Source organism: Pongo pygmaeus, chromosome 4 (genome assembly GCF_028885625.2).
Source record: "Pongo pygmaeus isolate AG05252 chromosome 4, NHGRI_mPonPyg2-v2.0_pri, whole genome shotgun sequence".
NCBI lineage: Eukaryota > Metazoa > Chordata > Mammalia > Primates > Hominidae > Pongo > Pongo pygmaeus.
This window is the reverse complement of record NC_072377.2, coordinates 87,348,020-87,364,964: the sequence shown is the minus strand read 5'-3', so window position 1 is coordinate 87,364,964 and position 16,945 is coordinate 87,348,020. Positions and strand designations below refer to the sequence as shown.

General features: G+C 35.2%; 1 protein-coding gene and 1 long non-coding RNA gene across 3 annotated transcripts in view; one reads left to right on the top strand and one right to left on the bottom strand.

Annotated features, from left to right (window-relative positions):
* Window positions 1–13,498, top strand: part of HAPLN1 (hyaluronan and proteoglycan link protein 1) — an 81,338-nt gene extending 67,840 nt beyond the window's left edge. The window contains exons 4-5 of one of the 2 annotated variants that reach the window (XM_054488253.2): window positions 6,503–6,805; window positions 9,390–13,498. In XM_054488253.2, coding sequence (XP_054344228.1) covers window positions 6,503–6,805; window positions 9,390–9,679 — 593 coding nt within the window. In that variant the 3' untranslated portion in view covers window positions 9,680–13,498. The remainder of the gene's footprint in view (window positions 1–6,502; window positions 6,806–9,389) is intronic. The other variant, XM_063664953.1, reaches the window with a different exon arrangement.
* The window catches only part of LOC134739593 (uncharacterized), a 73,668-nt gene that overhangs the window by 39,064 nt on the left and 17,659 nt on the right, over window positions 1–16,945 (bottom strand). The gene's annotated exons all lie outside the window — the stretch shown is intronic.

Below are 16,945 nucleotides of genomic sequence, written 5' to 3'. Positions count from 1 at the left end.
TAAATTGCAGAACATCGTAAAGTATATTTTTGTGACCTTTCGTTGTCTCTTATAGGTAGTTCTTGGCCCCTGAGTACATGCCACTTTGTGCTTTAAGATTTTATTGATTCACATTAATATCCATGAACATTGGCATTATTCAGGATGGAAGGAGTTGACTTAGAGAAGACAGTATGTCATCAAATCTTAATTGAAACTATTTATCAAAGGGGCATTGAAGGTTGGAGAGAGCCTTGAGCTAGTAGTATTAAGAGGCTTAGGTTCACCTCAACTCTGCCAGTATCAGTTTTTTAACTGGGGCAGGTCATTTATCCATAAACGAGTTTGAATTCTATTATCTGTTGTTACTTTTTCTCCTAAAACCCTACGTTTATATAGCTAAATATTTCCTAAACTTAAGTAATTCACATGCAATATCTGCTGTCTATGTTTGTTTTACAAAATTAAACTCTAAATAAAAAGAAACCAGTATAACTTACCAGAAATAGAAGGAAATAATAAAAATAAATACAATAAAATAAGGTCACTGTTTAAAAGGAGCTTCAGCCTGTGTTACAGTATAATGCATTATAGGGTCAAATCAAGGCTCCTCCAAGACACAATTAGAGACACTGAAAGGGGACTAAGAAAATAATTTTTTTTCTCCTAGGCTCTGCACTATTGCAAATCTCCAGATTCTCCATGCTTAGGGAACATTCCTGCCCTATATCACATAGGCATATGAGCTAAGTAAATGTGGTCCAAGAAGCCAATTTAATTGATACATATTTTTACAGGTGCTGTTTTGGTGCCACGAGATGGAAAGAATTCCAATCTTTGCTCTTTTCATTCAACAATCTTATAGTCCATTAAAGATTCTCAAATAATTTAATGCAATAAGGCAGAAGTCAGTAAAATAAGTAGGCACAAACAAATTTCTATAATCATATGTTCTATTTATTTTGTTCATGTTCGGTCAATCTTCTTTATAGATGAAGCTTAAGACAAACATCTTTTCTAAGATAACATGGCTAGCTCTAGTAAGAGCTAGAGCTGGAATTTGATACCAAAGGTATTGCATGAAGCCTATGCTCTACTCCACTGTGATTTGAGGGTTTGCAAGAAGGAGAAATTTTCTGTTGGTAGAGGAGAGGCTTTAAAAAAAACAGCAGCATTCAGCAGCTTCAGGCTTTAGAAAACTCTGAAAGGCCCAAAGTTATTGGAGCGATAAGCTAGGACCTGTCCTGGGCTCGTGGTAGCTGTTAAATCTCCCTCCTCCATGATGTTCTCATAGCACCTTTTGTAGACTTCCATTATAGTTCCAATCACATTTTGTTTTGTAAATATTTGTAAACTTCTTTGTCTGTTAAGCATGAACTACTTGAGGACATTCGAGTGCCAAGAACAGAATTCATGCTCAGTAAATAGTTTACAAGTAAAAGAATGTTTGATACAAAGTGTTTAAACTTTCAAATACAAAAAAGTATGCATGCAATGTGGGAGTCATGGAAACCATTCTTAAGAAAGAGACACCTGGCCGGGCTCGGTGGCTCACGCCTGTAATCCCAGCACTTTGGGAAGCCAAGGTGGGTTGATCACTTGGAATCAGGAGTTTGCGACCAGCCTGGTCAACATGGTGAAACCCCATCTCTACTAAAAATACAAAAATTAGCCTGGCATAGTGGTGCATGCCTGTAATCCCAGCTACTCTAGAGGCTGAGGCAGGAGAATCGCTTGAATCCAGGAGGCGGAGGTTACAGTGAGCGGAGATTGGGCCATTGCACTCCAGCCTGGGTGACAGAGCAAGACTCAGTCTCAAAAAAAAAAAAAAAAAAAGAGAGAGATACTTGATTTGGACCATGAATGTAAGCCCTTCAAAAGGTAATGAGCATGAAAAAGCAGGAGAGAGGGCATCATAGATAAGAGAGAGAAATTACTCAAAGCAAAAATGTGAACAACAGATACCACCGACAGCATTCCAGCTTGCCTGCATTAAGTCTCACATTGGTGACAGGGTGGGATAAAAATGTTTAACTTTTCATTGTCGCTAATTTCAAACATTTGGAAAAGTAAAAGGAATAGTGTAATGAATCCATATATCATCATCCAGCTTCAAAAAGTATCATGATATAGCCAATCTTATTTTATTTTGCTTTCTTACTCCCACTACCACAGAATAATTTTCAAGAAAAACTCGGGATATTATTTTATCTAAATATACTTCAGAGTAAGATGAGGATTGATATTTCAAAGTAAAATTACAACAAATTAAGATAGCCACAAGAATAAAATAAAAGCCATAAAAATAAAATTTGAGAAAACTTGACATAAGCTAAGGACAATCTCCATGTATTCTGGGATAGAAACTCAAGATGCAGCAGATTATATGCATAAGAGTTTGAAATCTGTGCTGAACCACACATGGCAAGAGACATACCTTCTGGTTATCATTTATTAGCTCTCATTCTCATTTTTAACCTTTTTCATTATGAATTACATTCTTACATGTGACTATCTACCAATCAGGCAGTGGTACTCAAGCTCCCTGTCAGTCTTCTAACATGCACCAAAGGGCCAGGGAAGCATCTCATTTTAAATGCCTTGATTGAGCTGCTTTTCCAACTGTAATTGCACATTATCTTTAATTGTGTTGGTCCTTTAATACCAGCTTAAATGCTATTTACACTAAAGAATTTTACCAATTAGAAAAAAAAATTCTTCATGTAGCCTAAATTATATAGCTCCTATTTGTATTACAAGCTTTTATTCTGCCTTGGATTCAAACCATATATATATATATCCTGTCAAATACAGGAAGAGGCCACATCCATACCTATATCCTAGAGTACCAAGCACAGTGCCTTGCTGTTAGTTGTTGTTTAAGAACTGTCCATATAATCACACTGACAAAAAAAAAAATTGTAAATCCTTAACAAAGACTGACCTCCATGTGAGCTGGAATTAGATATGGAAACACAGTATTTTCATACAGAATCTTGGATAGGGCAGAGCCCTCTGACTGCCACCAATTACCTACCTAGAAATAGCATGCAACAAGCAACAAGCTTTATACAGATGTAACAAAAGAGTGTCACTAGGAATTTAGGAAGAAGCTTGGACTACAGAATCAGCAATTCAATTGAGCGCAGCAATCAATAAATACACAAATAATGATATGAAAAACATGACATTTATGCTTCCAAACTTCCATTGTATTTATCTTCCATTGGTGAAAATGGGGCTAAATATACAAAATTATAGTCTGAGAACTATCAGAAATAGAAACACAATTTCAGATATGTGCATAGCACTGATAAGCACTACGACAGGCACTAAGGAAGGTAACATTATTTATGCTACATGGTCTCTGCCTTTTTATGACTAGAAATATTTACTTTATGTAATTATTAAAGCTAACTTTTATGTGTCCCTTGATTATATTTTGACATATAAGTATGAAGGCTAAATTAGTCAGATATTCCTTGGACAATCATACCACCTTCTTTCCCATCCATAAAAGTTTAACTTTTTTTATTTTTGCAACATTGGATAAAAGCAACCATTTGCTCCAGAATTCAGCTGTAAGAATTGCACATTTTTTCTACAGAGCCAAGAAGGTTTCTGCAATTGGATGTTAAAATCTTAACTAGCCAGAAGTATAATAAGTAAGCAAGTAAAATACTAACAATCATGAAGTTCCAAAAATGGCCCTGCTTGTAAGATACATCTTACTGTTGAAATGTGCATGTGAAATTTGTAGAATACAAGGAAAGTTTTAAAACTTTGAGTAAAGCATAGAGCTTTACCTTGATTTACTTGGAATATGTTCTTTCCAGCATATCCAACAGTAATTCAAATTTGTTAAGTAAATCTTTTGAGCTGATACAACACTTAGCTGACAATTCTTACAACTGAAAAATACTAAAATTTTAACATAAGTTTCACTTTGACTCTAAAAAATGATTGTATGAAATTATGTTAAATTTGAAAACAACTCAAATAAAAATATATAGCACTTGTTGTGGAACTAAATCATATTTAAGTAATGTTCAGTGGTTAATCAAGGACAAATTACTAGAGAAAAACTTGTCCCGATGTTTATGAGAGTCCACCAAAATACACTACAGTGAATTTAAACCTGAAAGATTTTCCAGGTCTTTAAAATTAGTATAAATTAAAATATTCTGCATTCTCCAATGTTACCATCTTCAGCCATTTTGGAAATGGAAGTCAACCCCACTGGTTTCTTTCTATCTTCAGGTTGAGATACTTTGAGATTTTCTGTCACTTAAGATCTAGCTAAAAGGAATCTCTACTGAATAAATTGAATATTTTCCTTTTCATCAGCAATCCCAAGGTTGCTGAGGAAAGAGGATAAAAGATACGAGTGACCAGGGCACCATAATAGTTATTTCCCAGCACTCACTGGGTTCCCAGCTCAGTGCCTGGGCAGAGCCCTCCTTAGATAGAACCATCTCCAGGCCTTCCCTCCCCCCTCACCACAGGAGTTAGTGGCAACCAAGAGAGGCTTTTACTCCTTCCTTTTGGCTCTGATTCAGCTTATAGATCCTTCAGCCAAGAACCTGAGAAGGCAGAATGAGATCAGGAAGCTTTCTTGGATCTCTGCCTTTCATGGATAATGCCAGCTGGATTGCCCTACAGAGACAAACGTGTCCTACAGAGGCCTTCAGTGGATGTGACTTGATTTAAGGCCATTGAAATTTCTTCTTGTAGAGTCTTCTAGGACAATTTATTAAAGAAATATTTCCTGTGTACTGGTTATGCTATTAGTGAGTTTGTACATCATCTTGAATAGCGTCTGCAGTCTCATAAAATAGCACATGTGCTATAACTCACCAAATTACTGTGTCAGTGGGACAAATGTTTGCATTCCACATGCCAAAATACTAATTATTTCTAATTATATTCAAAAATTCAAGGCAAGCCCTTGAATAATGGTTCAAAATTACTTATCTTTTAATAACCATCGGAGAAATACTTTGACACAGTAGTCCTTTTCAAAGTCCAGCAAGTGATGCAACTTTGCTTTCTTATTTGGTAATCCTTAGCCTTTAAAGAAATTGGGCGGAGTGTTGTGAGACAGCTCAGTCACCTCCCATAATTATTTGACCAAAAGAAATGTTTTGGAAAGCCATACATCTTCCTAGGCAAAATCAAATGCGAAGTCACACTGTTTACATTTGCTAAGGAACTTTTGTCCTCAAAATATTTAACTTAATTATTTGGCATTAGTCAATCAATGGATGTCTATTCTGTACCTACCTTTTATAGGACGAGCTTAGGGAAGCTTTTTTTTTTCCTGTTTATAATAAAAATGTTTCAAACCCCTTACTCTCAGTTTGCAATATATACATGTGGAAGTTGAAAAATAGTAATGGAAATACTTTTAAATGAAAGCCCTTGTTTTACTTGTGCTATTTAAGGGCAGGAAAAAAATAAGATTAAGAGCTACATTAAAAGTAAACATACAAGAATACCATGATACTTTCTATGGAGGCATGCCTCGTACAGATCTGTCTTATTAATCTGAAATAAGGTTGTTTAATTATTTTCTTGCTAGATATGCAAAGGAGTCCACTTTAGCAGGGGTATCCAATATTTTGGCTTTCCTCAGCCGCATTGGAAGAAGAAGAACTGTCTTGGCACACATAAAATATAATAACACTAATGATAGCTGATGAGTTAAAAAAAAAAAAAGAAAGAAAAAAGAAAATCACAAAAAATCTCACAATGTTTTAAGAGAGTTTACACATTTTTGTTGGGCTGCATTTAGAGCTGTTCTGGGCCACATGTGGCTCACGGGCCATGGGTTGGACAAGCTTGTTTTCACATTTCTCCAAATAAGAATCCCCCCTAAGTGAAGGTTACTTATCTGTAAGTTATTAGAAGAACATGTAAAAAGTTATATATCTACATTTGAATCATTTGTTAATATGCTTCTTTATACATTTAAAAGACTACATAAAACTAATTACTAATTATATAGGGAAAATTACTAAGAAAAACATTGTGAATTTTGATAAATACCTTCTCTTGGAGCACTACATCCCCTCTGCTCTTAGTATTCCGCAATGACTATTCTATATCTGCCACCAACTCTTAGTATTCAATACTGACTTTTTCCCTAGGTGACAGAGCTCAGTAGTAACCCATGATAGAGTTAGTAACTGGCAGCAAACGGTAAGTTCTCAGGGAGGGCTATTTGGAAACTGTAATCTGTGGACAGATCTCTTCAGAAAGGAGAATTTTAAGACTTGAGTTGAACTCTTAGCTAAAGCAGTAAATCACTGAAGTTATAAAATAGAAAAGCTGATCATGAGATGCTGAGAACTGAGAGGCTGCTTGAAAGGGAAAGGGATCATGAGAAACAGTTGCTAGTTGACAAAAAACTACTGTCTCATCTGATGGGGGGTCTGTTATGTTTTTCACCAACTAGGTGGCATTTGCTCAGAGTTGTTAGTTTTGGGGCTTCTAATGACTCCTTGCTTTCTCCTTTGGACAGGTGTGGTATTCCCTTACTTTCCACGACTGGGGCGCTACAATCTCAATTTTCACGAGGCGCAGCAGGCGTGTCTGGACCAGGATGCTGCGATTGCCTCCTTCGACCAGCTGTACGACGCCTGGCGGGGTGGGCTGGACTGGTGCAATGCCGGCTGGCTCAGTGATGGCTCTGTGCAATATCCCATCACAAAGCCCAGAGAGCCCTGTGGGGGCCAGAACACAGTGCCTGGAGTCAGGAACTATGGATTTTGGGATAAAGATAAAAGCAGATATGATGTTTTCTGTTTTACATCCAATTTCAATGGTAAGATAATAACTGTACTGCCTTCTTTCCTATCTCAGAGACTATTCCATACTATGACACTACACTTGGCTTTTAATCTTATCTTCTTAGAAAAACAAACAAAAACAAGCTTTGAAGTTTTGCTCTAGTTTAAAAAGATATAAAAATTTCTTGAGTGTCATAATTTTTAAATATCCACACAAGTCAAGCAAAAGTACATATTACCAGTACTCGTACATTTTATTTCATCCCATTTTTACATGAAACAATTGAAACTGTTATGTGGCTTGAGGTCTGTTACCTATTGTCAAAGATGATGCTGCCAGTGTGTGCCCTCCATAGGATATGGTTCTCTCAATCAAAGTAAGCGTGCCTTCATTATTACCCATGCTCTCCCTTTCTCAATCACATATACACTTATTCATAGGTGATCAACAGAGCTCAGGACAAAGTGGGGAGTAAGCAAGAAAAAGAAAGTAGAACTAACTCTCAAGGTGAAAGCAGAAGGAAAGGTTGCAGCAGTGTTGATGCTGTATAATGAATAAAATTCATATACCTCTCAGTCCTTCTCTTGCTGTCTTCAGAACCAGCCACATAATTTGTGCGGCCCACTGTAAAATGAAAATGTGGGCTGGGTGCTGTGGCTCACGCCTATAACCCCAGCACTTTGGGAGGCCTAGCTAGGCAGGGGGACTGCTTAGGCCCAGGAGTTTGAGACCAGACATGGCATCATAGTGAGACCCCACCTCTAAAAGAAAAAATAAATAAATAAAAAGAAAAAAAAAAACAAGGAAAGAAAATGTGGAGCTCCTTGTTCAAAAATGTCAAAAATTTTAAGATGGTGACAGCAGAGCATTAAACTAAATGCAGAGCCCTTCTCCATGTGGGGCCCTGTGTGGTGGCACAGGTCACACACTCATGAAGCAAGCCCTGGCCCCATTATTTATTTTTGAGGTCCCTGGTGATAAGCTTTGGGAAAAATAGAAAGAGATTATGGGTCAGGGGTCAACAATCTTTTTTTTTTTTTTTTTAAGACAGGGTATCACCCTGTCTGTCACCCAGGCTGGAGTACAGTGGCACGACCTGGGCTCACTGCAACCTCCACCTCCCTGGTTCCCAAGTGACTCTCCCTCCTCAGCCTCCTGAGTAGCTGGGACCACAGTGCATGCTACCACGCCTACTTAATTTTTGTTTTTTGGTTTTGTGGGTTTTTTTTTCTTTTTTTATGTAGACATGGGGTTTCACTATGTTGGCCAGGCTGGTCTCCAACTCCTGACCTCACATGATCAGCCTGCCTCAGCCTCCTAAAGTGCTGGGATTACAGACATGAGCCGCTGTGCCTGGCCGACAATCTTTTTCTGTAAAGGGCCATATAGTAAATATTTTTGGCTTTCCTGGCCATATGGTGTCTGCTGCAACGGCTCATTGTAAATGTGTATGTTGTAGCACAAAAACAGCCATCAAAATACTAAACCCAGATGGAGATGGCAGCATTCCAATAAAACTTCATTTACAAAAACAGGTAGGAGGCCAATTTTGACCCATGAGCTATAGTTTGCTGAACTCTGGTGTAGATGATTATACTTAACCTCTAGTTAATATTCCAGTGGCCACTACCCTTTCTCCAAATCACATCATCTCAGTCTAGAAAGAACTGGCAAGCATTAATTTACACTTCAGTAACCTATATCTAATGACGGGCAGGGGAACATCATATTACAATGTCTAATCAGGTAAGAGAGTCTGATTAGATTCAACCTAAAACTAAGATGCATAAGAAAATCTTCAGTCCGTGTGTATTTATCACTTTCAGTCAGTTGAAGTCATATTTTATACATTTTACACATATTTAATACATGTTGAAGGAATCTCAGTAATTAACACTATTCAATAAGTGATCGAGACTTATTTGTCTTTCTAGTGAAACTGAGAAATAGTTAGGTGTCAGGGTTTCAACAAATGGAAGTTGAAAAAAAATAAACAAATTTGTCTTCTTTGCTAGTGAACCAACACAGATTAGGTTTACATTCTGAGTACGTATTATCTGTGGCAAGTGACTTCCTGTATTTTATGCATTTTCATACGTAGTCTTTGAATGAGAATAATGTCTAATTGATACCTGTAATGAAAAGGACTTGAGGGCTTTTGATTTTTTTTAAAATGGACTTTTATGTCAGGAATGTGTTTTGATCCTTTCACATTCAAATTTTGCCTCTCCAGAAACTTGTGCTGGGGTTCAGTCTCGCTACAGCTAGAATTTAAATAGCCCTTGCTTTTAACATGGAATTCTGTCTTCTCTAGTGCCACAGAAGGGCTCTTTTAGTCACTAATTAGCTAACAGAAACTGCTTCTGCCATTTCCCTTTTCTTTTTAGAGCGATAAAAGGGGCATGTCTGGACACATATTAAGGGGCAAGGGAAAAAACTAATTTAATGGAAGTGACCTAGGGACACTACATTTAATTGACATTTCTATGTTCTCAACATTTTACAAACATTGCTCTATATCCCCCTTCATTGAGAAACACTTCCGTTTTTGGCTCCTTCTATCTCTGTGTGGCTCAGTTGAAGACCAGCCCATTGACTCTGTCTCCTTTTCTCTACAGGCCGTTTTTACTATCTGATCCACCCCACCAAACTGACCTATGATGAAGCGGTTCAAGCTTGTCTCAATGATGGTGCTCAGATTGCAAAAGTGGGCCAGATATTTGCTGCCTGGAAAATTCTCGGATATGACCGCTGTGATGCGGGCTGGTTGGCGGATGGCAGCGTCCGCTACCCTATCTCTAGGCCAAGAAGGCGCTGCAGTCCTACTGAGGCTGCAGTGCGCTTTGTAGGTTTCCCAGATAAAAAGCATAAGCTGTATGGTGTCTACTGCTTCAGAGCATACAACTGAATGTGCCCTTAGAGTGCATCAGTTTTAAAGTCATTAAGAACATGTGAAAGGTGTTTTTTTTTTCCAATATGAACTCATGCAAGTTACCAAAACTGTGATAACCCTTTTTTACTTACTGTAAAGAGTCATTTTCATAAAGACCAATTCATTGATTTGTTTTTTGTAAAGCTATCATTCAATATATATTATAAATTAATATAAATTTAAGGGAAGCTCTACGTAAGGAGACTTAGAGCCAAACTGTTTAAGCTGTATCATCCCAACAAAGTATCCTTTCATGAACGGGGCATGCAATAGCTTAAGAATTGCTAGGATTAAATTAAGGAAAGTAAAGCTACTCAGAGCAGCAGGTTCCACAAGCACAAACTTTACACATTTGTACAATTTTGAAATGCACTACAATAAACAAATTAGAGCAACACATTTGAAATACAGGCTTCTTTACATAAACTGAGAGGTTATACAAAACTCAGTTTCACAAGGGAACAATCTATACCTTTCTAAAAGTTAATATTTCAAGTCTCTAATAGACAGAATATTTTACTCTTTAAAATCCTGCCTTTTTGACCAAGAAAAAAAAAATTCATATGGACTCCAATCCATGGTAACAAGCACAGTTAAAACTCCTTAATAATCCCATTTATATGAAGTATGACACATAAATAAGCAGATAATATTTAACCAATGAAAGACTTCTACCTTCTTATAATTAAAATTACACATGTCTAAGAGGAATTGTTTTATCTTTTGAGTAGCTTTATCGAGTTGTATTTAAATTCTAAGGGCCATTTGCTAAGCAGCATTTAGCATCTACTCAGGGCAGTTATATAGATAAACTGCTGGACAGAAAAATTGTAAAATTTAGCAGCTTGATTTTCTGTTAGCCTATGAAATGTTATTGTCCTATAAAAATAACTTTAAACTTATTTAATATTTCATATTTACATTATATGAAAATCAATTACATTATAAAAGGAATCCCTAATGCAGAAACAAAGACGCAACTTTCAAAATTCTTATTATTCCTATTTGTATATACACTAGAGAACCCAACTAGTGCCTGTGTTTGGGGGGAAAAGTCAACAGTGTAGTTCTAAACCTTTTCCCAAATAGAAAATGTAGTTAATGATGTCACTTTCCTTGCTGGTCATCATTAGGCTTAAATTAAATGCTGAAGCTGTCATCCAAGAGTTTACACTAAAATCTTCAGGGCTTTAAATAAAAAGTTAAGTCCAGCTTCAAAACACAATTTTCCACATTAGCAGCTCCAATCTTAAATAAAGCTCTGTTTTCCTATATTTTTATGACTGCTGAGACCCCACAGGGACCAATATTTGTATTCAAATTACATTTCATGGTTTCCCATTGTTTCACAATGAGTTCTAATAAATGGGATTTACTATAATAATCCAAGTATGACATAGCTGGTATGCTTTCATGAATGTTTTTATGTAGATTTTCCTCCCATGAACATAAGTAAATAAATCTGTTTCCTGAATGGATTGTGGTTGCATTTAAAGCTCTGTAATAATTCTAATAAATTTACTCTATAGAGTTATGTGTGTGGAAGGTATAGAACAATTGGAAGTCCATGAAACCATAAGTATAATCATATATTATTCAGACAAAATATTGTAATAAAAGTAGGTCCTTTCTTTCATCAAAAACATATCTGAAAATTTTCAGATGCTTTAATATTAAAAGATGACAATGTTATGCGTGCACATTTTTAAGTTAGGTTGGATATGCAAACTGTACAAAACTATAAATCCAAAGAGTTTGTAAAGTTTAAACTCAAACACTGGTGGTATAAATAGAACTTGCACTTCTAAATTAAGGAAGATACCTAAATGGTCTAGGATGAGATGATATATTATTTAAAGAGGGGACTATCTCCCAAATAATAACTTTAACACCTCAAATATGGGGGCTAGCTCATTGGAAGAAGTCCATACTTCAACTATTATTATGTATGTTCTGATAATTTTGTTGGAAATACAAGTGGGAACAAATTTCTATTGAAGCAAGCATCTAATTTTCAGTTATGTCCAGAACTCTACCTTTATAATGTTAAATGTGGTAGTATTTCTTAACTTTTAAATACTTACTAGTATAGGAACTGGTGCTGATCAAAATCTCTGGAGCGACTGTTAGCTGATTAAAATCCATACCACTTACACATCATTTTTCCATTCGTGTAAAAAACAAAAAATCTTAACACATTGAATATTGCTGAGCAGAATTTTTGTCTTCTCATTTTGCTCAAAGGATCAGAATTTCCATGCCCTTTATACTCCTACTTGAATGAGTCTTTTTAATGTTCTCATTTTGCTGTTTTTCCACCAAATCTCTATTTTCCTACTTCATTCCCCAAGATGTCTCACTGAGCAGGTCTGAAAAAGAAAGGTTATTCTAATACAATTCCTAACAGAAAGTTGGTACAACACTGGCTAATTCAGAAATCGCTCCTCAGACTTAGATTTCAAGAGTATCAAAGAGATTAGATGGGAGACTGGGCTAGGAACCCTTGTTTTAATGTATTTGTCCATAATTAACACTGGTGACCATATAAGGAACAAAGTATATCCGCACATTTCACTGAGACATCTACATTGGAAAACCCAAACAAAAAGAAGCAATTCAAATAAAAAAACAATATAAGAACGAAAATAATTTGGTCACATTAACACTGGAAGCCATCTTTAAGTGAGTGCTGTCATATTGTGTCACAGTAATTTTTAGCCAAATATGGCATTTGTAAATTTAAACTTTCTCTCATGGAAAGGGGGCCGGTACCTGTCAAAGTGTTATTTTATGCAATAATATAGTCACTTTTTATTTTGGCAATTAGAAGTAGACTCAAAGGAGATTCCAATTTGGTTGCTGGCAGCCATTCTGGGTTTCTTGATTTTAGTACTCCAAAGAATATGGTGGTCTCATGGAGTAGCTGACCACTAAGGAGGGGAGGATTAAAAGGGAATCACTTGTCAGTTTTTGGCATAGGATGCATTAAGAAATATCAATGGATAACTGACATCGTTTTGTTAAGAACTTAACTGTATCATAGCTCACTACTGCCAGAGCGGCAATGGATGTACAACAAGAGATGAAAAATACAAAAGTCATTAAGCCACCTGATTAAAAGAAAACCAATATTTAAAGGCATTTAATAGATATCAAGTATAACTTTGAGGAGAAGAATCAATCTGTATTACCAAAAAAAAAATGTTTTCATTTTCTGTAAGATACAATGAACTGGTACATTAAAAGTCAATTTTGTGTTACTGCAGTATCTTTTAATTCTTCTGAGTTGTAGAATCTTAGCTATTTTTCTTTGTGTCAAACTCTGTCAATACATTATTTCCAAGAAAGGCATTTAATTCATTCTTGTTCTGATACATTTGACTTCAAGTTGTAAATACGTACAATGTTCATGTCCTAGTACTCTTGCAAAGTCAAAAAAAAAGAGCATATATATGGTGTCACTAAATCAACTATAGTATTATCCCAAAATATATTGACTTTTTTCTTTGTATATGACTCAAAGCATAATTTATTTTGCCCACTAGTTCAGCAAACCCAGAAATCTATTGTGTTGTTGTTTAGATTAACACATTTTAAATTCTTTATAACTTAATCATGAGTGCTGAATTAAAAGAAAGGTTTTTCTTTTCATACTTAAGTTCTTCTCTTTAGCACTTTACACTCCCAATAACAAGGAATATATTTTGCAATATTTCCATACCTACTCTGGATTTTCAACATAAAAAATAGTTTCTGGATTTTTCTGATATACAGAAATGAATTCTTGAATGCAAGGATCTATTGCTGGTGCAATGACTTGAACAGAAACACACCTAAATGAGTTTGTCATTGATATTCAAATAAAAATGTACCTTAAAATTTTTCCCATACTTACTTGCAATACATTAATTGCCTTGGAGAAGAAAAAAGTCCAAGGATGATATGAAATTAAATCATTTACTTTTAGTGTTTCAGTTCTTACACAGATGGACGATATCTTCACCTTGCCAGCAATTTTTGTATATTGTGGCCTGGTCATATACAAAACTTGCTTGATACTAATATTGAAGGATCTTACAGAGTTTCATAATGTTAAAATAAAACAAGTAAACTATTAAGATATGACGTCCTTACTGTCCTACAGAGTGACAGAGCTTAATATTATAATAAGACTATTCTTGTGCAGATTATAATAAGACTATTCTTGTGCAGAATGGACCCTGTCTATGATGGTAGATGTATAAGAGGAGTCATAAAAGCCAAGATTATTGGAGAATATGAGGGAGAAAATGAACTAAGAAGAAACTGACACTAGAAGTGTAAGAAGAAGATATTTCCTTTCCTATCTCTACTTCTTGGGCCCTCCATTTAGGATTATTTAGAGGCATATCTTAAGATGGTTCTGTAGTCTTTGCTTCTCAGTTGGCGGTATATTCAGGAAGATAATAGCTTCACGCCTCAGCTATTAAAAGATGGCTCTTTAATTTAGTTGGTGTCTGACAGCAGCCTGAGCTCCATTTATTCAGGAGGGTACCCCCAGGGCGGAGAGAAAGCTCTGATTTTCTATTACCTGACAATGAAGCTATTGGCTTTAACAACAAATGTAAGATTCTTGGATAGAAATAGACTTCTAAGAATATTGTATCCTTATATTTTTCTTGCAAAGCAAGGGGCCCAATTGCCAGCTCTTCATCTGTTGGAAATATCTGGGATTTTTAAAACATTATTTGAAAAAAATGTTTCTTCGATTTTAATCAATGAAAATTTGCCTGCCAAAATTCATATATATGCAGAGAGCAAAGAAAGATAAAAAACAAGTGAGTTTGAGATTTTAGAGACTATGAAAGGTCCTTCTTTGAAGATGCTGAGATTCTTGCATGTGAATCTAAAAACAAAACCATTTATTATTGTAATAAATAAACATGTTCATGTGTAATGATTGCCGCAAGCCCAGGGAAAAGATAAATAATGTCCTTCATGGTTCTTCCTGTGCTCAGAGTTCTGCCAAATTGAACGAACGTCCTTTCTCTATGGGAAGATGCTTGCTCCTGTGATGAGAGCCAAACTTCAAGTGGCTGAGAAGCAAATTCTGCTATTCTAATAGAATGCCTTTGAAGAGCCAAACTTTCAGTTCAGTGTACATGAACATTCAGTAATCTGTTAAAGCAATTGTAGTCAGCATATTGGAATCACTTCGGAATCTGCAGAAAAATGTGGTCTGAGTCCCTTCCCCACAGATTATAGTCAAGTGTGTAACGTGGACATCAGAATTTTTAACCCCCACGCCCTATTCTAACGTGATTCTAACGTGCAGCCAGGGGTGAGAACCACTGGATTGAACTATTTTAGGGGCAAAAAACAAAGCTATTCCACACATATATAATTAGATTGATATTTATGACTCACAACTTAAAATGATTTAAAAACTCTATAATTGGTTTAAATTGTATTGAACTTAGAATATTCTTCAAGCATAAATATTTAATTGCTTTGATTTAATTTCTGTTCTAGTGATAGTTCCAATTACATTAGCAAATATGTATCTAATAAATTATGTGCCTACCCTATTATTGTTACTCCTTCAATAAAAACTACTTTAAACCATTTATATTATCAAACCCTTTCCCATCTAAAGTACTGAAATGTAAAGGCTATGACAATAATCATGTAAAATATTTTGGGATAAGAATTTGAACTCCACATTGAAGTCAATGACTTCTGAGATTTCAATTATATCTCAGAGAAAAAGACTTGAATTCACTGTGAGGTTTCCATTACCAACACTGACCCTCAGACAAAAAACAAAAGCAACACAATGCTAGCTAAGTAGAAGATTGGGTGGGAGTGTGGAATGGAGAGGAAGACAGACAGAGAGGGTAGAAGGAGGAGAGAGGAGAGAGAATTCTACCCTTGTCCTCAGTAAGGATATATAATTTAATTAAATTGGTTTACCAAATACCAGAGATAACTGTTTACTTCTTAAAACTCTAATACTATACGTTACATAGATAATCACTACTGTTTTCCAAAAGCATAATTATTTTATGGCATCATGAAGACATGCATTACTTATTACTTATCAGCAACTTATTCATAATGTTAAAGATATTGGACCGTTTATAATTGGAAGACACAGTTCAATAGAGTGGTTCCAAGCATAGACACTGGCATGATGGTACCATAGTTCAAATCTAGCCCTGCCACCTACTGTCTCCAGGTAAATCATTTAACATTTCTTGGTCTTGATTTCTCCATCTAAAAGTAGAAATATTAATATTAGTGATATCATTAATGCTTGCCTGATACCGTTATAAAATTTGAATGAGTTAATATATTGTGGAAATAGCTAACACAATGCCACATTTGTGCTAAGTATTTTACGTATACCATTTATTTAATCCACTTAATACCCTGTAAGACAGATATTATTGCCTTAGTTTTCAAAATGAAGAAATGAAGGCCCAATCAGGATAAATGACTTGCCCAAGCTCTCGTGGCTTCTCTTAATAGCAAAGTGAAGACTTAAGTCAAGCAGAAGTTTCAAGGAATTACCCTCTTAATCACTGTACCATACTTAACCTCATGGAAAACCATGGAACGGTTCCTGGCACATAATAAGCACCCTGTAAATATTAGCTGTTATTATGTTGTAATCTATATACAGATTTACAAGTCAGATCAAAAAACAGTCCTCAGTTTTCTCACCCTAATGAAGATGATCAGAATACATTATAAGGTTTATTTTCTAATAATTAAATAAGGTCATTTAAAGATAGAAAATTCATTATCACTTATCATTACACACTATCTCAAAATATGTTGGTTTTTTTACTATTTAAATCTTTAATATATAATTACTTACATTTTTGTTTGCATATGTCCTTGGTCAATAAACCAAATTATAAGTTTCTAAAAGCATAGACTACATAATGTTATCTTAATAATTCTTCAACCTCACTGCAAGGGCTAGCATAGTGCTGTCAATGTAGTTTGGAAATTTGTATTTTCTTAAAACTGAATACATATTTATAGAAAAAATATTGAAAAAATCAGATAAGTACAAAAAGAAAATGAAAATTTATTATAATTCATAATCCAAATATCCAGGGGACAAAATGACACAAATTTTGTTTTAAAATATCATATTTACCATTATATATGTGAATAAATCATAGTTTTTAATCAAAATTAGATCATCATACCCAAAATTTTAGGAATATCACTTATAGTTTGCTTAAAGAC